Raw genomic sequence first — 16,648 nt, forward strand, 5'->3', positions numbered from 1 at the left:
GATCTCAGCCACAAATAGGAAGACAAAAATCTTTGTCTCCCTGAGTTGTTACCTTAGTGGCTGCAGGATTGGCAAGGTTTAGGTTATCCATCTCCTCTCACTAATCCCAGGGGACTTCATTGTGAGAAATGAGACTTGTTTATGATGGTGAATTAAATTGCTGTAAAAGGTTATTTCAACAGACAGTTGGGAAATCATAATAAAATAATTTAGTAAAAATGGGAGCTAGAGTATGCTTAATGAAACATGATTGGATTTAATTTTCTTGCTATTTCAGTCATTAAAGGTACATTATCCTTTCTCAGACCTCATTTGGGCTCTTTGCCACAGACCCACTCTTAGTAACAGACTAAAACTTGCATGTTCCATTAGGATATGAAAAAGGCTAATGATACCCTACCCTCCTCTCCCTGGCTTTTGTAAAATTTCTGTTACTAGCTTTTCAGATATATTTTAGCTGTTTTCCTCTTTCATCCTTTTATTCCCTCTCACATCTATTGTATGCATTTTTCAGTATGAATAACTATTCAGGGAGGAAAGGTTGAATGAAACAAAGTAAAATACTAATATAGTTACCTTAATAACTGTAAGATGGCTCATTATGACTAATTAGAAAATTAACTGCTTCAGTTATTACTAGGACCCTGTGTTCTAACAAAGTTAATATTTTGATCAGTTCATATAAACCACATTTTTATGCTATATTAATCCAGTGGTCCAATTATTTGGGGGTTTTTGTTTTGGTGGTGGTTTTTTCCTTATTCTTTCCTTTTACAGTGCAATGACACATTGTGTGACATTGTATATGGGCTAAAATTTCTGTCTGGCGTCTAGTGATAATAAAATTAGTTCTCAATGATATTTTATGCCTTTCTCTTAGCATCAAAATGGTACTTTGATTTAAAAGTATCCAGCTCCTTTTCAGGCTATGAGTTTGTATGAGAATAAAACTACTCTTTGTTGGTAGGCAACTTGGCCAGAGCAGCAGAACCTTGCTGATAGGAACTGGTGATGGCTCCATGGTTTTCAGGACTTGAGTGTGTTGTTTGAGGAAGGAAGTATTTGGGTTGTTTCAGTGTTTCATTATGTTATTCCAATTTGAATGTAAGTTTCACTGAGAAAGGCTTCTTGTGTTCAGGGTGAAATTTCTGCACAAAGTGGCATGGAAAGCAGAGGAGAAAGGCAGACCTCAGGGCAGCCAGTAGTTGTTCATCAGGAATGCCCTAGGGGAAGGGGCCAAGTGCAGATCCCAAGTTCAGAATCACCCAGAGGGAATGGCTGACACTGGGTGTGTGAAGCTCAAAATGAGTATTTTGAGTACTAGGCAAGATGTTTCACTAGCATCTCACCATCTCCTACTGAAGTTGCTTCAGTTTGTATACATTAAATTTTCCTTATAGCAGAGGCTTCTGGTGACCTGGACTTTCACTTAAAATGAGGAGAAATAGAAGAACTTCAGTCCACTACACTTCGTGGGAGATAGGGAACCACTGTGGGATACACCTAGGGAGTGCATCAGTGCAGACTGGGAACACTTTTTGAAGTCTTGCATATTTGAAGGAATGGAAAATCCAGCTCTGTTTTGAAACAACATAGAGTCTCGAGTCATTAATTTTTCAGTGTCGCTAGAATGGTTTAATTTGAATTTTGTATGTCATAGTTAAAATAATTTACGAGAAAATGTGTGTGTATATCTATACTTATGTGTGTGTATATATATATTTAATGTATCCTGTCCTTTTAAAGCAATAGACATAAATTCTCATATAAACATGTAGTATCTGTTTAGTACTGAAATGAGCTACATGAGGGGGAAAAGAAATAAAAGGTCACTCTTTGGGGGGTTGAAGGCACTATGTTTGCAGTGCCTTCATAGTGTATCTCTTGGGTTTCTAGGCGATAACTTCCTTAACAGTCACGGAAAGCAGGAAGGTTTGAATTGAACCTGTGCTCAGAAGAAAACACAAATTGGTGACTGGAATATATCTCTGTCGTTAATAACTAGAATTTGGTTTTGTAACCTTATACCAATTTTCAAACCCGTATTCCTAAAGTTCATTTCTTGAATCAGTATGTAGGCACTTAAATAGAAGTTACTTGGGAGGAAGAGGTGAGGCGAGACTATGAAGAAAACTATAATAAATCAGTTGGAAATTACCCTGGAAAGATGTGCAAATTAAAAAATAGTGTTCAACATATTGTTAAGAATACTACTAATAAAGTGCAGAATAACTTCCTCTGAGAAAGAAGTAGGGCTTGTTTAGAAGAGCTTCCTATTTTGCTGATGTTAGTCATTCTTGATTCTGTCTTTGATCCATCTGTTAACCTCCTATAAAAATGGAATAAATTATGGGTGAGATCATATGTAGCAGAAAGAGGTATGCTTTCTTTTAAGTCATAGCATCTGATACTGCTTTGCAGATGCTTATGAGAAGCAGAATTGGTGTCCTTCCCTTGTACTCTTGTAGATCTGAGTTAAGACCAGCTTTTAAATCCGAAGTTGTGCCTTTGCCTTCTTGTTAGCTCTCATTTCTTTCTCCATTTTACTTTCTTCCCATCAGTTCTGGTTCAGATGCTGCTTTGTAGTCTAGCATCACTGGCAGACCACTGCCAGCTAAGGAAACAGTTGTCTTCCAATATCAGTGAATTCCAGTGGCTGGAGGATATAATTCCTGTGACTGATGTTGCATTCATGCTGTCAGTATTTTATAGAGCTAAAATGGGGCTGTCATTTCATAAGTATTTTGCTGAAATACGTACCTGAAATATGACCTACTAAAGTGAACTTTATCGTGTTCACTTTTTCTAGGGTCACAGGTAGAGACAGAGTAAGTATTAAATGCAAAGCAGGAAGAAAACAAATAAAAGAATAAATAAAGATCATGATGAAGGGAAAAAACGTTATGTCTGTCTCAGACCAACATAACCAAGATACATATGCCGTCTTTGGTTCTGCTGCCACAGGCAGAACTAATTTAAAAGCAAACTCCGTGAGGTCTGGAAACTGCAGCATCATCCTAGAAAAATTTAAGCAGGGAGAAGGTACTGTCATTTAACCTTGAAGTTCTGTCTTTTTAGTCTCTAGATTTATTTATTCTATTTAATTTTTTATCCCAACTACATGCCGTTCCTTCTGGTAAACACTAATAAAGCAAAATCATGTTAACCTCGCACAGAATTTGATTAAAGAATGGGGTTGGTGGCTTGTTTGTTAGACACCACGTTAGGCTCATGGGTGGTTTGTATCTCTCTGGGAGTTTTTTGGATAACAGTAAGCTTCCTTCCTGTTGTGTCTACAAGAGAAAGTGTGGTTCTAGTATTGACATAGAATAAGAAATGAAAGAAAAGTTTCTTTCTGAAAAAGAAACTCTAATTGCTTTTTTTTTTTGGTTGGTTTTTTTTTGTTCCAGTTCCAAAGTCATCTGGGTATGAATCCAAACTGCTCCTTCCAAATATTCCCAAATGTGGCTCTTAATACCAGGCTTGTTTCTCTGAGAGCAGGGAGATTTTTGTTTGCTATGAATGTTACATTTTTTAGGCCTGGGTTTCACAAATACTTCTTTTTGTAAACTGACGTTAAGAGAGGTAGCAAATACTGCAAGTCTTATTTAGCTTAAATATGCGTATTAAATCTACTTATACTCAGGAGAGTTTTAGTCACTGTGGCACACACACAGTTAGGACTACTATGAATTCTAATCTTGCCTTCAAATTCTGAATCTTTGCCCCAGTATCATAGTTCAATTCTGCTCAGACCATTGATTTTCACTTTCATCCCAGCTCCTTTTATTCTCGGACTTCATATACACAGCTTGGCATAAGAAGAAAATGCATTCATTCTTGAGTTCTTGAATAAGTGCCAAGCTAACACTGTGATACATGGGGTATGAAAGTGTGTTTGTGTAATATACATACTGTTTGTCAGGGAACATTAACTTGAGACAGAGTTGAGAGTAGAGATTATATACCACTAATTTATAGAGGAAGAAACTTTACAGAGATAGTTTACCCATAAACCCTATTCCTATATTTCACAAAGATATTGTAATATACCTAAAATATTTTTCATTTCCTCGATTTGTAAGTATTTAATAATGTGATTATAGTAAAGGTTTGCTAATGTTCATGGTCCTTAATTAACTGATTGAAAAACAAAAAAAAAAAACCCCGAAACCCCCAACAAACCCAACACACATGTGAGCCTATCATCCATTATACTTTTTTTTTTCCAGTGTTCAGTCTTCTGGAAGCAGTAGTGCTAAAACGGAGGAGATACCCAATTCTGTAACCTTCTGCAATGTCAGAAGGAAGGGAGGAGGCTGGTGATTTGAAAGGGAGTTCTTATAATTTAAGTGTTGGGCCAATCATGGATTGTCTTGTCTTGACCATGAATGTTAAGCAAAGAAAAATTATGCCAAATAAAATCTCCCTATAATATTTCTTTAGAGTATATATGAATTTCACTCTTAAGCAAATAACTATTGTTGAAAGCTAATGTTTATTGAGTATAACACCACAAAAATGCACTGTGATGATGAGTAATTTAACAATTTTTTACTTACATTAATAAACAGTGTTTTGCTAGGTAGAGTTTTCACTTATCAGTTCATAATTTCTCTTGCCTTGTCTGCCTAGTGTCATAGGAGGAATATAGTTTGTTTAGAGCATAATTGCTTGTCTGTCTAAGCCCATGACAGGAACATGAAAGAAGATGTAGCTTACTGCTAGAGGAATAACTTGAGTGGGGAAGGGCTGGGACATGAATTTGCTAGGGCATCCATACACTGTAGTATGTGTACTCTGAGCTGAGTGAAGTGTTGACAGCTGATACAGTCCGATTGTTGAGTATGTTTGTTTTCTAAATGCATGTCTCTGGGAAAATGCAAAATCTCTACGAACTGGTGTCCAAGATTGAGATTAACAGGCTGCCTTAAAAAAAGATACAAAAAAGTGAGAATTTCCTAACGTCTTTCAGACTAGTAATTAACTACTTAAATAATCCCTAAAAAACCTAATAGTAGAAATTAAGAAATAATAAAATTATTTTGAAGGTGCCAAAGGTAATGAGACTGTACTATGAATCTAGTAACAGAAGATTCAGCAGATGCTTCCTTTTGATTTAACAGCCCTTCATTGTTTTCAAGTTTAATGTAATTTGAATAAAAGAATTATCAACATTCTCTGTTGCATTTACAGATTGAGTAAAGGTGAATGTGTGAAAAAACAGCATGTTTCAAACTAAATAGTATTTTGTGCTGCTTTGTCAGCCCATGGCTTCTCATTCAACACCTTTTTCACCAGCACCACTAAGTTTTAAGATAGTCTGTGAGTATGAAGAATAAAACATTCAATTTGAGATTGAGAGAGGCAATGGATATTTTTACTATCCCTTTTACTTCCTCAGAGAAGTCTAGTTTTTCCACAGTTTTTGTCAGTTGATAGGGAAAATGTTGGGAAAGGTATTTCAATGTCGATCTTGCACACCTCAGTAGGCGGTGTAAACTGAGTCTGTATCAGGTTTTGCTTTTAACTACTGATTGAGCAACTAGTTATCTGTAGAGAAGCAAGCAGGTTCTAGGGAAAAGAGACTGACCCATTCCTTAACAGCTGATGATGGATTAAGGAACGCAGGGTATAGGAGATCAATATTCAAATCCCTGCACAGCACAATTCTAGCAGAGACTTGAAACTAAATTTTCAGTATCCTAGGTGAGTACCCTAACTTAGCACCCTATTCAGCATGTGTCTCTCTTTATGATTTTAAGCAGAAATTCCATTTTGAACCCTTCAAACCTTTTCCAGTCAAAAATGTTAATATGGTCCTTCGGATAAGTCTAATGAATTTATGTTCTCTAAATTAAAAAGTCACCAGCAAATTCCCCAAACTCATCTAAACTTCTTTCCTTGTGGTGACAAAGTGTCTTTTACATTAAAGCAAAATCCATGCAGAAAAAGAGATGTGAGTTGATTGGTATCTGTCATTCTGAAGCTGTTCAAGAACTAGCTTTTAATTAATGCTGAAAACGCAAGTCTGAGAAGTGAATATTTTGGTAAGGAATTGTCTTGGTGTAATGGTTGATTGCAGGTCCCAGGTGACTTTGCAGTTCAAATGTTTCACTTATACTTGAGGCTTTCCAAACCATCTACAGATTTATGATAGTGAATATGAAGTTACTGCTGTGGTGGTATCAATTACTTCTAGAGCTTCATTTCTTCAGAACATACCAGCATGAATGCTTCCAGGGTGCTGGGATCTTCCTTGATATGAGGAAGTTTAATTCTCCAGAGTAAGATTATCTATATAGCTGCTTTTTCATACGCTCTCTTCAGTCGTGAGAAAATTTTTCTTTTAAGGGAGTTTCTGAGTGTTATCACAATGAATAGCTTTAATACTTGGGAAGCTAATTGCATGGATACTTCTTTCTAGGTAATGGGGAAAATTATGTTTTTATAGGAAATTGCTTCAGAGTGCCTTCCCTGTGAAGGAGCCTGACTATGTGAGAGAGGAGTCTTCTCAGGCTCCCTCTGTTGACAAGAAAGCAAATTTCCCTTGAGAATGAGTTCTTTTGCTAAGGTTCTCAGGAGCAAAAGGAGAAGCTTTAAGGTTTTGTTGATGCCAGAAATTTAGGTGCAATTCCGTAGGAAGAAGAAACGACATTGCATTTAGAGATTTGCTGCTGAGTTGCTTTGCACTTCATCTGTAACAGTGAGTGTAAGATTGCATGGCTGGTTATTGTTTTCTGTGTTGTGCTACAAAAAAAAATTATCCTGTCTTTGTCCAAAAATTAGACAAAAAATGGTACGTCAATTTCACTGAATTGGACGATTAGTTTCCTGTTGTTGGTCCCCCCCCCCCCCCCCCAAGATGACTGTCTAATTCACTGAAAACTGACTAACAGAAACTTTCATGTCAATAACTGGGGTTTTTTTGTCAGATAAATACAAAACAAAAGCAAAGACAAATAGGAATTCTTACTCAAGATTTGGGACTTTCATAGTTTATACTACAAAAATTATATGTTAATTTTAAAAGTGTGCTGATATCCTGGAATCTTTCTCTTTTCATCATGTATAAAGTAGTATTGATGACAAACCTTCATACGGTTTCCCTCTTAATAACCTTGAAGATTGTCTACCTCTAATTCAGAACAGATTTAAGTATTCTTCTCTTCTTATAGTTTATAAATCTCATGCTTGCTGACATAGGACACTTTCGTAATCCCTAACTCGCTGCTTAAATGTTCCTGCTTGGATTAGCATCATTTATTCAACTTCCTCAAGTTTGAAACATGAAGTGGTCTTCTTAAAGGAGGAAAAGTAGTTACCCTATTAATAGGTGGTGTTAAAAATACTGTTCTTGTTCACATGTCCATTCTTTGAAGTTGTATTCTCATGGTATTTGGGAATAAAATTAGAAGAGAAAGGGCACAGGCCTTATTTATATTTTCAGTCCTTAATGTTTGTTGTGCAAAAGAAGTTCTTGTATGATCTTGACAGAAGCTGGTTTTCTAAAAGTAAAAAATTTTATCTTTTCATTCTAGAGAGGCTATGTTCTTTAGAGCTCTGTTTGTTGTAAATGTCACCTTTGCTCCTTATGCCTCCTGAGATTCTGACCATTAACACAGATAAAATTACATGCTTGTCTCCAAGATAACAAGGAATTTGGTGAAATGAAAAGGGAGTAACAAATGAGTTCCAGAATAAAAAGACAAGATTGTTAGGTGTCTGAAAATCTGAACTTTGGTATGGCAAGAGAACACACTTGTAAATTGATATACTTCTAAAAAATGGATGTACTTCTCAAAAAGAATCTTGTGAAATTTTGCATCGCCTGCTGCAGTGGGTAGGAAAACAAAACCTAAGACTAACACTACTGCTTTCTGTTGGTTGGTACTTTACATACTAGGTTTTTATTAATGGTATCCTTTCTCCTTCATCAGTCCTTCAAAATTACTACTGTTTCCCTGTCCTCAATTGACTTTGCCTAAGCACTTGGTGACTAAGAATACAGTTTGGTTTTTGGGTTTTTTTTAATATTCCAACAGGAATTTCTGTGAAAGTTGCAAGACTTCTGATCTTCATGTGTGGACTGAATGTATCACTGTTGTGATACATCTGAGAAGCATGATTATTTCAGAAATGGGTTACCAGATTAGTAGTTGCTCCTTATTGTATTACCATACCTAGAGGAAAATATTTGGAAATATTAGCTCTGTTAGAACTGTGCTTTTGAAAAAGGCTGATTTTTGAAAAGCAGAGTAGCAACAGACATGGCTGTGCTTACTTGTGACTTAGATCATCAATAAGGAAAATAGTATTACCTTAATGTTAGAGGTCCATACTTATATGCTTTCAGTTTATGCATAACTGGTCTTATGCATCAAAAGCCACAAAATGTTAAAGACCAGATCAGCCAACTACATATATAGCTGGATTAAATTTGTTTCTGAGTGGGCTTCCTCTTGTGATTGAAGAATGCTGCATATGCTGTTGTGAATGTCCCTTGCAGGCTGTATGCTAATAATACCATTTCATACAGAAGGGTTCTACTGTTATGTCCAGAAAAGTTTCTGATCCTCTATTTCATATATTCAAAGTAATACAGTATATCAAAATAAGCTAGGTTGAATGCAGTATTAAACTGTGCTTTTGTTAGAAGTCCTTGTGAGCATCAATGCTTTCGTTTATTTTATCTCAACTATACTGTGCCAAAGAATCATCACATAAAAATGGCATCTTTTAGTAAATGTAATTTAGATATAGTTCATTTCTATAATTTTCTTCTTTCAGTGGATTTAGTGCATGAAAAATCAAGCCTCCATCTTGTTACATCCCCTTATTTACCTAACTTGCTTTCATAGGTCATATGTAATCTTGAGAAGGAGAGTCCCTTTATAGTTAAAGTTTAATCACTCTGATTGTATTGAATGAGCAGTAGTGCTGTGGTATATAGCGGTCCTTAGATTTAATTACAGCATATCTGTAAACACAGCATTTAGTGTATTTTCTTCTGGATTCGTAGATACATGAGTAGGAGGCATGTATGTGAAGTCTCCCAAACTGGTAACCTCTTATCACAATTGCCATCTCTTTCAGTATCTAAATTGTAATTAAAATACTGTAGTTTGCCTATGCTGTTCGAAGTTCTAATCCACTTAAAGGACGAGAAATGGCAGCTTTAGCCATAGTATCTTGCCAAGATTCATACTCCCACTTTGCTAATTCACACCCTCTTACCTAACTGGCTTTAAAAAAAAATAGTTCAACTGATTTCTTTTGTTAACATACAACCCTTCAAAATTAGAATGAAAAGTTTAATGGCCTAAATACAGTGCAGTCCTATTTGAAAAGCCTGATTTATCTTCTGTGGTTCCTTTTTTTTATGCTAGTATTTCCTTGTTATGCCCTTGGTATTTCATAGCTGTCCTTTTCAAGCACTGAAGCAATTAGTTTTGAGAAGACTGATTCTTCAGGGTCCAGTGCTTTCCTGCCTTTAATTCACCGAAGCTGTACATTTTAATGAAGTTGTTTCATCTGTGTTGCCAAACACTAGAATTTTTGCTGCTTCAATTCTAATTATCTCTGCTGGCAAATGCTATGTTTTATTAAAGCTGTCAAGTGCACTGTTCGTTAAATGTCCACAGTCTGTGGTGCTGTGCACACAAATTAGATCAGCTTTGCTCCTTGATAGATTATGAAGAAGTTAAATATTTTTATATAAACCTCTAAAATCAAGTATAACAGCAATCAATGATGACTTAGATAAGTAAAGCATACCTGTAGCTTCTTGAAACCTAGTATCTTGTCAAAAACTATCTATGATACATACGTTAAAAGTCTAGTAGTACAGCTGAGTATACCATTTGTAAGATTATTTTAATCATTAAGAGACCATTTTCCTTCCTCAAGATATCTACATTGCATCTTGAATTCTGGTTTATATGTGTTTAGGGTAAGGTAAGTTCTGTTACGCATGCTTTGATATAAGTAAAAGCATCAGTGCTAGTCTTTCAGTAGGGGATTGTATAGTATAATTGATCTCCGTTAAAAGCAAAGATGGCTTCATTTTAATGTTCCTAACCTGGTGAATGCAAAAGATTGCTATCGTAAGCAACTACCAGCTTCTCTTGTAATTGCATATCTCAAAAGGGAATTTTACTAGAAGATGTTTACTTCACATATATGGGGCAGTAATAGAAATATTGTACTTGCAAAGAAAATATTTGAGTCAGCTCTCATTTTGGCACTTGTGCTTTTTTTTTTTTTTGCTTTTATTAATTTTGTATTTTCAGAGTATGTATCTAACTTCAATAACACAAATAGTCATTCTTACTATCTGATGTATTGTTTTCTAAATGTTCTTTTGGAGAATAAATAAGATATTGTGATCATAGGCTACAAGATAAACACATTGTTGATCTCTTGAAAAAAATGTTTTTCTTACCCTTAAGCTATCTGTAGGAAATAACTTCAAATTTATTTTTAGTACCATGGCTTTATGGTATCTTTTTTCTGTACTGGTTACCTTGTCTTTTGAAGAATGTAGTGTTTATACTTTCCAACATTGCTTTTAAATTTATCAGGCTGTATTTTAAACCTTCAGAGGAACAAATATTTATTGTACTCTTTATAGAAATCATAAATGACATCTCAAATTGCTATGTAAAGTAAATAGGACTTTGGGGCTTTTGGATATATATTTTTTTAGGGTTTGGTAGGAAACTACAGTCCTTCAAAAGGCTGAGCGCCACTCTTCCTTGTCTCTTCTCCTTATGATCCAGTGTAGAATGCTCTAGTACGAATAGAAAATTCATATAGCCTGAAGTTGAATAGGAGGCTGTGTATGTTTATATATTTCTTTATCTGTTAATGTGTTATGCCGTATCATGTATATTTCATGGTATTTACAGGAAGTAATAGCATTTAGTTTTAGGTTTTGAGTGCAGAAACAGAAATTAATGCTTTCAAAGCAACCATCTGACCCTCTGCCTGTCAAAATCTTTCCTTCAGTAGTTAAATGTTTAAAGGAAAACATTTGTTCTTCACATAGCATGACCCTTTTTAACCACTGTAACAGAGGACTTTCTGAAGTGGCATCGAAGTTGCATTTGACAGTATTCTGAATTTTATCAGAATGGTCAAGAAATAAAAATCAGGAGTGTCTCACTTCAGAATTTCTTTCAACCAGTTATGTGAAGTTTCCAGGCAGGGATTCAAATAGTGTGGTTTATCCTAAATGCAGTGCTGCTGACTTAGTCCTGTCCGAACCCAAAAAGTGACTTATAAACTAGAGTTATCACTCTGAATGGCGTTCATAGGGTGACTTGAAGTGAATTCTTGGAAGAATCGTAAAATATGTTGTTTGTGATTGCTGCTGGGTAACAGTCAAGCAGCCTAATTCTGCACTAGGTATGGTATTTAGATGGTCAATAAGATTACCCCAAAGAGGGATAGATTACTGCTGTTTTCAAGCATACATCTGAGACAGAAGGTCATAAATACCTGAGCGAAGAGATGTAGAAAATAAATTGTTCTTGGCCACCGGCACTTGTCTCCTGAAAGAACTTTCAGGGAGGGTGTTCCTTTGTATTCAAGGGCTGAAGTAATTTTTGTCATCTGAAATACTTAACTTCAGACCAATAATCTTTCATCTTGTCCAGCTTAAATTTTAACTTTTTTCAAAGGCCTACTGTCAGACAGGAGATGGATCAGAATAGATGGCGTATTCTGTGGCAATGAAGTAGTTGAGTGATATCAGTATATTGAGAGATTTGATGGGAAAAGGAAGCATGGAAGTCACCTAGGTGCATGTGAAAAGTCTACATTATATGAAATATGACCGTTTTTTGTTAATGTTGTTATTTTCACTTTGGATGTATGTTTCTATCTGGCTTTGAGTCTGAAAAATCAGACAAAATATTTCATGAAACTTATAGGGAGATTTGAAATGTATTCAGGCTTATATTTATATCTAGACTCAGATTTGGAAAAGCTTGTCCTGTTTAGGCTTCTTGGAAGTTACCTGAATTGTTATTGTCACTAGCATGAATAAACAAATGCTTTGATTGCACTGCCTTATCCACCCTTTTCAGGTTGGGTGTGCAAGTGTCTTAACTGTAAGAGGGGAAAATAAATTTCTTTATAAACCCCGACGCCTTCCTTTTACCAGCATAGTCTCAGAAAATTGTGAAAAATCACTGAAGCAATCATCAAGCATGAGAAAGACATCATAGGCGATGCAATTCAATACAGAAATAGGTCTTTAATGTGCATGTGAAATTAATTTTATACTTATGAAAGTATACAAAAAAAACCAAATAGCTTTTACGACTTACTGTGGGTTATCAAGCTGAAACTGAAAAGAGTAAAATTAATACCATTAATAAAAGAAATACCATACAAAGGGAAATGTTCCTGGTTCTGAATATACAGAGATTAGGTTGATAAAGCTCTATGTCATTTTTAAAAGTCCTAAAATTTTAGACCTAATTAGGAACTCTTTCAGTTCAAAAGAACTTGGGAGAAATTTTGGTCCAAGTTTTTAGATTTGACTCCCTGAAATTGATGTTACCTACTAAGATATTTGGCTGGTTTTCTAGTATTTTAAATGTTGAACTAAGGGACTGAGAGAGTATTGCTTTTGTATTACTACATTTTTGGAAGGGAATAGTCTTCTTCTAACCTTGCAAAAGGAAAACTAGATTATTTTATTTGGGGTTTTTTTTTGTTGTTTTTACAGGAACACCAAGACAGTATACTTGGGAATACAGTGCAAACTGTAGTTGCCTTACTGAATAACATGGTTGCTAACAAAAGCACAAACATGATGCTACTCTTTGAAGAAGGTATGTCATCTTTATCTTTTGTTATTCTCCTTACCATAGATGTTTCCCAGTCTGTTGTAATATCTGGCACTGTGTGAAACTGTAGACTTTTATGTATTTATATTCTATAGGGGTTGTTAGATGATTGCATTGTAACTGGCTGGTAATCTTCATCACTTCAGCTACCTCCCTTACTGATTTCATTATAAATTTAACTTTTAGAAAGCTGTTCCTCCAAGAAAATGCTGTTACAAAAGAATTACTGACTGAAAGTTATGTTACGCCCATGAAGAATGGCTTTGGAAAGGAGTGGGCTAGAGCTCTGATCAGAACAGTGCAGAATGCAGGCAGAGCAAGCCTCTGCCAGTTCTTCCTTTTCTCACTGCTCAAACCTGTGAAAGGATAAGTTGTACAATATTACTGCACTTTCTAAAAAACTAGCTTCTGTTCCAGTCCAGTGATGTAGACTAACGGGGTGGGGCCCAAACTGACTATGAAGTCATAGAGTCATAGAATCATTTAGGTTGGAAAAGACCTTCAAGATCATCGAGTCCAACCATCATCCATGCGCACTAAACCATGTTATGGAGTACCCTGTCTACGCGCTTTTTGAGTACCTCCAGGGATGGTGACTCAACCACTTCCCTGGGCAGCCCATTCCAATGTCTGACGTTGAATCTGACATTGAATGTCTGACACTGAATCAAAGTCTTAGTCTAAAAACCATTCCATGTCTTCATTTCACTATGTTTTATTATCGAAGCTCCTTTTATTTAGAAATTGGTTCTTGCTTACAAAATGAAGAGAAAGTTTCTGCTGTTGGAAATCTATATAAATTTAAAAACTTGTTTAGAAATATTCACATTGATAGTATTACTTTTATTGATCATTAATGAGTGAGTGACATCCAGCAATACGGATCTACACTACTGTTTGTACTATTTGTATAGAATAAATCAAAGACCTAGACTACTGGCATAGCAGTATATAACATCCTGCAGAAGGAAAAGGAAGAAATTTGCATAGAGAGACAGTGAAGAGACAGCTAGGTCTCTTGTGAAGCCAAGAGTTGAGAGAAAACCTTTTAAAAGTCTCTAGGAAAAGATTGTGTGGGGTGTGAGGGGGAAACTTCATCAGTGTGTAGCTTTTCTGTAGTCATCACATCAGAGAAGGAGCCAGATGAGGCATGGTGTGATTAATGGTTTAAGGATAAACACTGATGGTGATGAGCAAATTTGAAGAATTGGATCTGCCTTATATATGCGATTAAAAAAAAAAAATTCAGAACACATACCAGCCTAAAACTCCATCAAGATTGGTAGTAGTGGTCATGCCCTCATTTTTGTAATTACCTTAGCAGTTAAAGCACTCACCCAGGAAGTGGGAGAGCTGAATTCCTGGTCCTTTTTACTCTGAAGGGATTGAATGGACAATGCCATCATTCAGGAGACGAACTGGAACTTGACATTGTAGCTAATAACATGGTCCTCTCCTCCGTTGCAAACAGATCCACTCTGAAGTTAGTGGTGTGAGAATAGGGCCAGAAGAAAAGAAAGAAGAGGAAAATATGACTGAATTGGAGAGGGATGGTTTATAGGCTTCTGATTCTTTGGTTATTTCTCAGCAAACTGCCTATCACACTTAGAGCTGCTTGGGGTTTCTTGGGGTTTAGATGTATGTACTGCTTTTACTATCTGTGGGCACATCTGCTCTCTGTCGGGCAAAATCCAAAGCTAGCGCTGACCTGAGCTGCAACAGGATAACTTGTTAAAACTGCATAACGATATGCAGAGAAGTTAGCTCAAGTCCCACAAGCACTGTAACCACGTAATTGGCATGCCTTAGTCAAAGTAATATGTTCTGCCTTTCTGCATGGCAAATTAGGTGCAAAACTATTTAACCAACATAGCAAAACTGCATCCATTCCCTAAATATCTCCTCTTCATTATCTCACAGAGCAAACTCCCATGTACTTTTTATGCTGCTGGTAGTATATCAGTGCTCTTTCGCTTCTCATCTGCTCCAAAAATAAAACGCATCTCTTCCATCATGCTAGTTTCCAAATTAAGGAAGTGGAATAGAAACATTATTAAAGTCTTTTATCTTCTCCTTGTGCTATGTCATATATGACTCCAGTAATATTTTCAGATTATTAGTAATTGGATAACACTAACTTGGACTCACTGAACTTCATCCTGAGTATGAAAAACAGCACAGCAGCCAAAAATAATTTATCTCAAGTAAAACGTCCCCATCTTTTCTCATCCCTTTTCCCCACTGGCTAATCTTCAGAGTACTGAAAACCTGGGGTTTGGCCAGTGCTTTATTGATTGAGGGCCTAATTGTTGAGTAAAGAACTTCTGAAATTTGGTTTGCAAGAATGTTATGAAGGTATTGATCTTGTAATTGTAGACTGTAAGATTTTCTTTGAATGAAAAAGAGAGAAAAGTTATTCCATACAAACTGGAGGGCTTTTTATCCTTTTCATTGCCAGCTGTAAATATATAGTGTTCACTACAGGAAAATACCTTAAACTTCCTCTGCCACTATCTTTGATATTCAACTTGTCATTTTTGAATTATTTTTGTGTGATGGAGAACAACATGATCTAGCAAAATGGAAACTAGGCTCCCTCTTGCAGAAAACGATCCTGGAGTCCAAATAGAAAAGTTGAACATGAGTCAGCAGTGTGCCCTTGCAGCAATAAAGGCAAAAGAGGGCTGCGATAAGAATAACTGGAAGGTTGAGGGAAGTGATTATTCTCCTCTATTTGGCACTCGTGAGATTTCATCTAGAATACAGTGTCTACTTTTGAGCTCCAAACTATAAGACAGACATTGACAGACAGGAGCAAGTCGGGAGGAGGGCAATCAAGATGTTTAGGAGAGTGGACCACATGGTGTGTGTATTTCCAGCCTCTGCCTGTTATATTACATGAATTTATTCCTTCCCAAGTGCAGAACTTTGTATTTGCCTTTGTTAAACTTTAAGAGGTTTCTGGCAGCCCATTTTTTGAGCTCTTCAGCTTTCTGACCTCTATCTGAATGTTAGCTCAGCCCTTCATCACATCAACTGCTTGCCTCATTTCAATGTCATCTGCAAACTTGCTGAAGGTGCATGTTATTCCTTCCTATTAACACTCTGTATCCATGCTGTTAATGAAGGCATTCAACATTCATAAGCTATTCCACTGTCTTAAAAAAAAAAAAAAAAGGCTGAAGACAGGTTGTTATGGGTCATCAATTTCCCTTATTTCCCCATTACAGTGTGATAATTAATTCATGTATATATGGAGCTTTAGAAATTAAAAACCCTAAATACCCTAAAAAAATGTTATAAGGAACTCAGGTTAGGGGATCAGTCCTGTCAAGTTTTTTTGTTTCCAGGAGTCCAGACATTAGCAATCAGGATTTCTTTGTGATTCTGTGTATTCCTTTCTTCAGCTGCGAAGAAGCAGTATTTTTGCAGATAGATCATTCAGAGACCTTTGTCACTGTTTCCTTTTGTGCCTGTTAGCCTTCAGAACTCTCTCCTGCTCAAAGGAGTTGTATTAGGAGATTTTTTTTTTTAATGGGTTGTGGCTTACATGTTGAACTTCCTCCTTTCTCAAGGAAATCTTGCATGATGGCACTTGCTTCATTACTACTGTGATTTCATATTAATAACAATGATAACGTTGTGCATTTCGGCAACCTGTGTACAGTGTGGATTGCCTAGCATTAATTTCTCTCTCCCCTGAACTGTGTCCTTTTGTGTGACAATACATCAGACATGTAATGATAACCACTTGCAATGTTTAAAGGTGAAATGGAGAATAGCATATG

General features: G+C 36.1%; 1 protein-coding gene across 2 annotated transcripts in view; it reads left to right on the plus strand.

Annotated features, from left to right (window-relative positions):
• Positions 1 to 16,648, plus strand: part of ULK4 (unc-51 like kinase 4) — a 264,773-nt gene that overhangs the window by 162,221 nt on the left and 85,904 nt on the right. For both annotated transcript variants that reach the window (XM_041122173.1, XM_030007779.2), the window contains one exon: positions 12,740 to 12,845. In XM_041122173.1, coding sequence (XP_040978107.1) covers positions 12,740 to 12,845 — 106 coding nt within the window. The remainder of the gene's footprint in view (positions 1 to 12,739; positions 12,846 to 16,648) is intronic.

This window comes from Aquila chrysaetos, chromosome 3 (genome assembly GCF_900496995.4).
Source record: "Aquila chrysaetos chrysaetos chromosome 3, bAquChr1.4, whole genome shotgun sequence".
In the NCBI taxonomy this organism is placed as follows: domain Eukaryota; kingdom Metazoa; phylum Chordata; class Aves; order Accipitriformes; family Accipitridae; genus Aquila; species Aquila chrysaetos.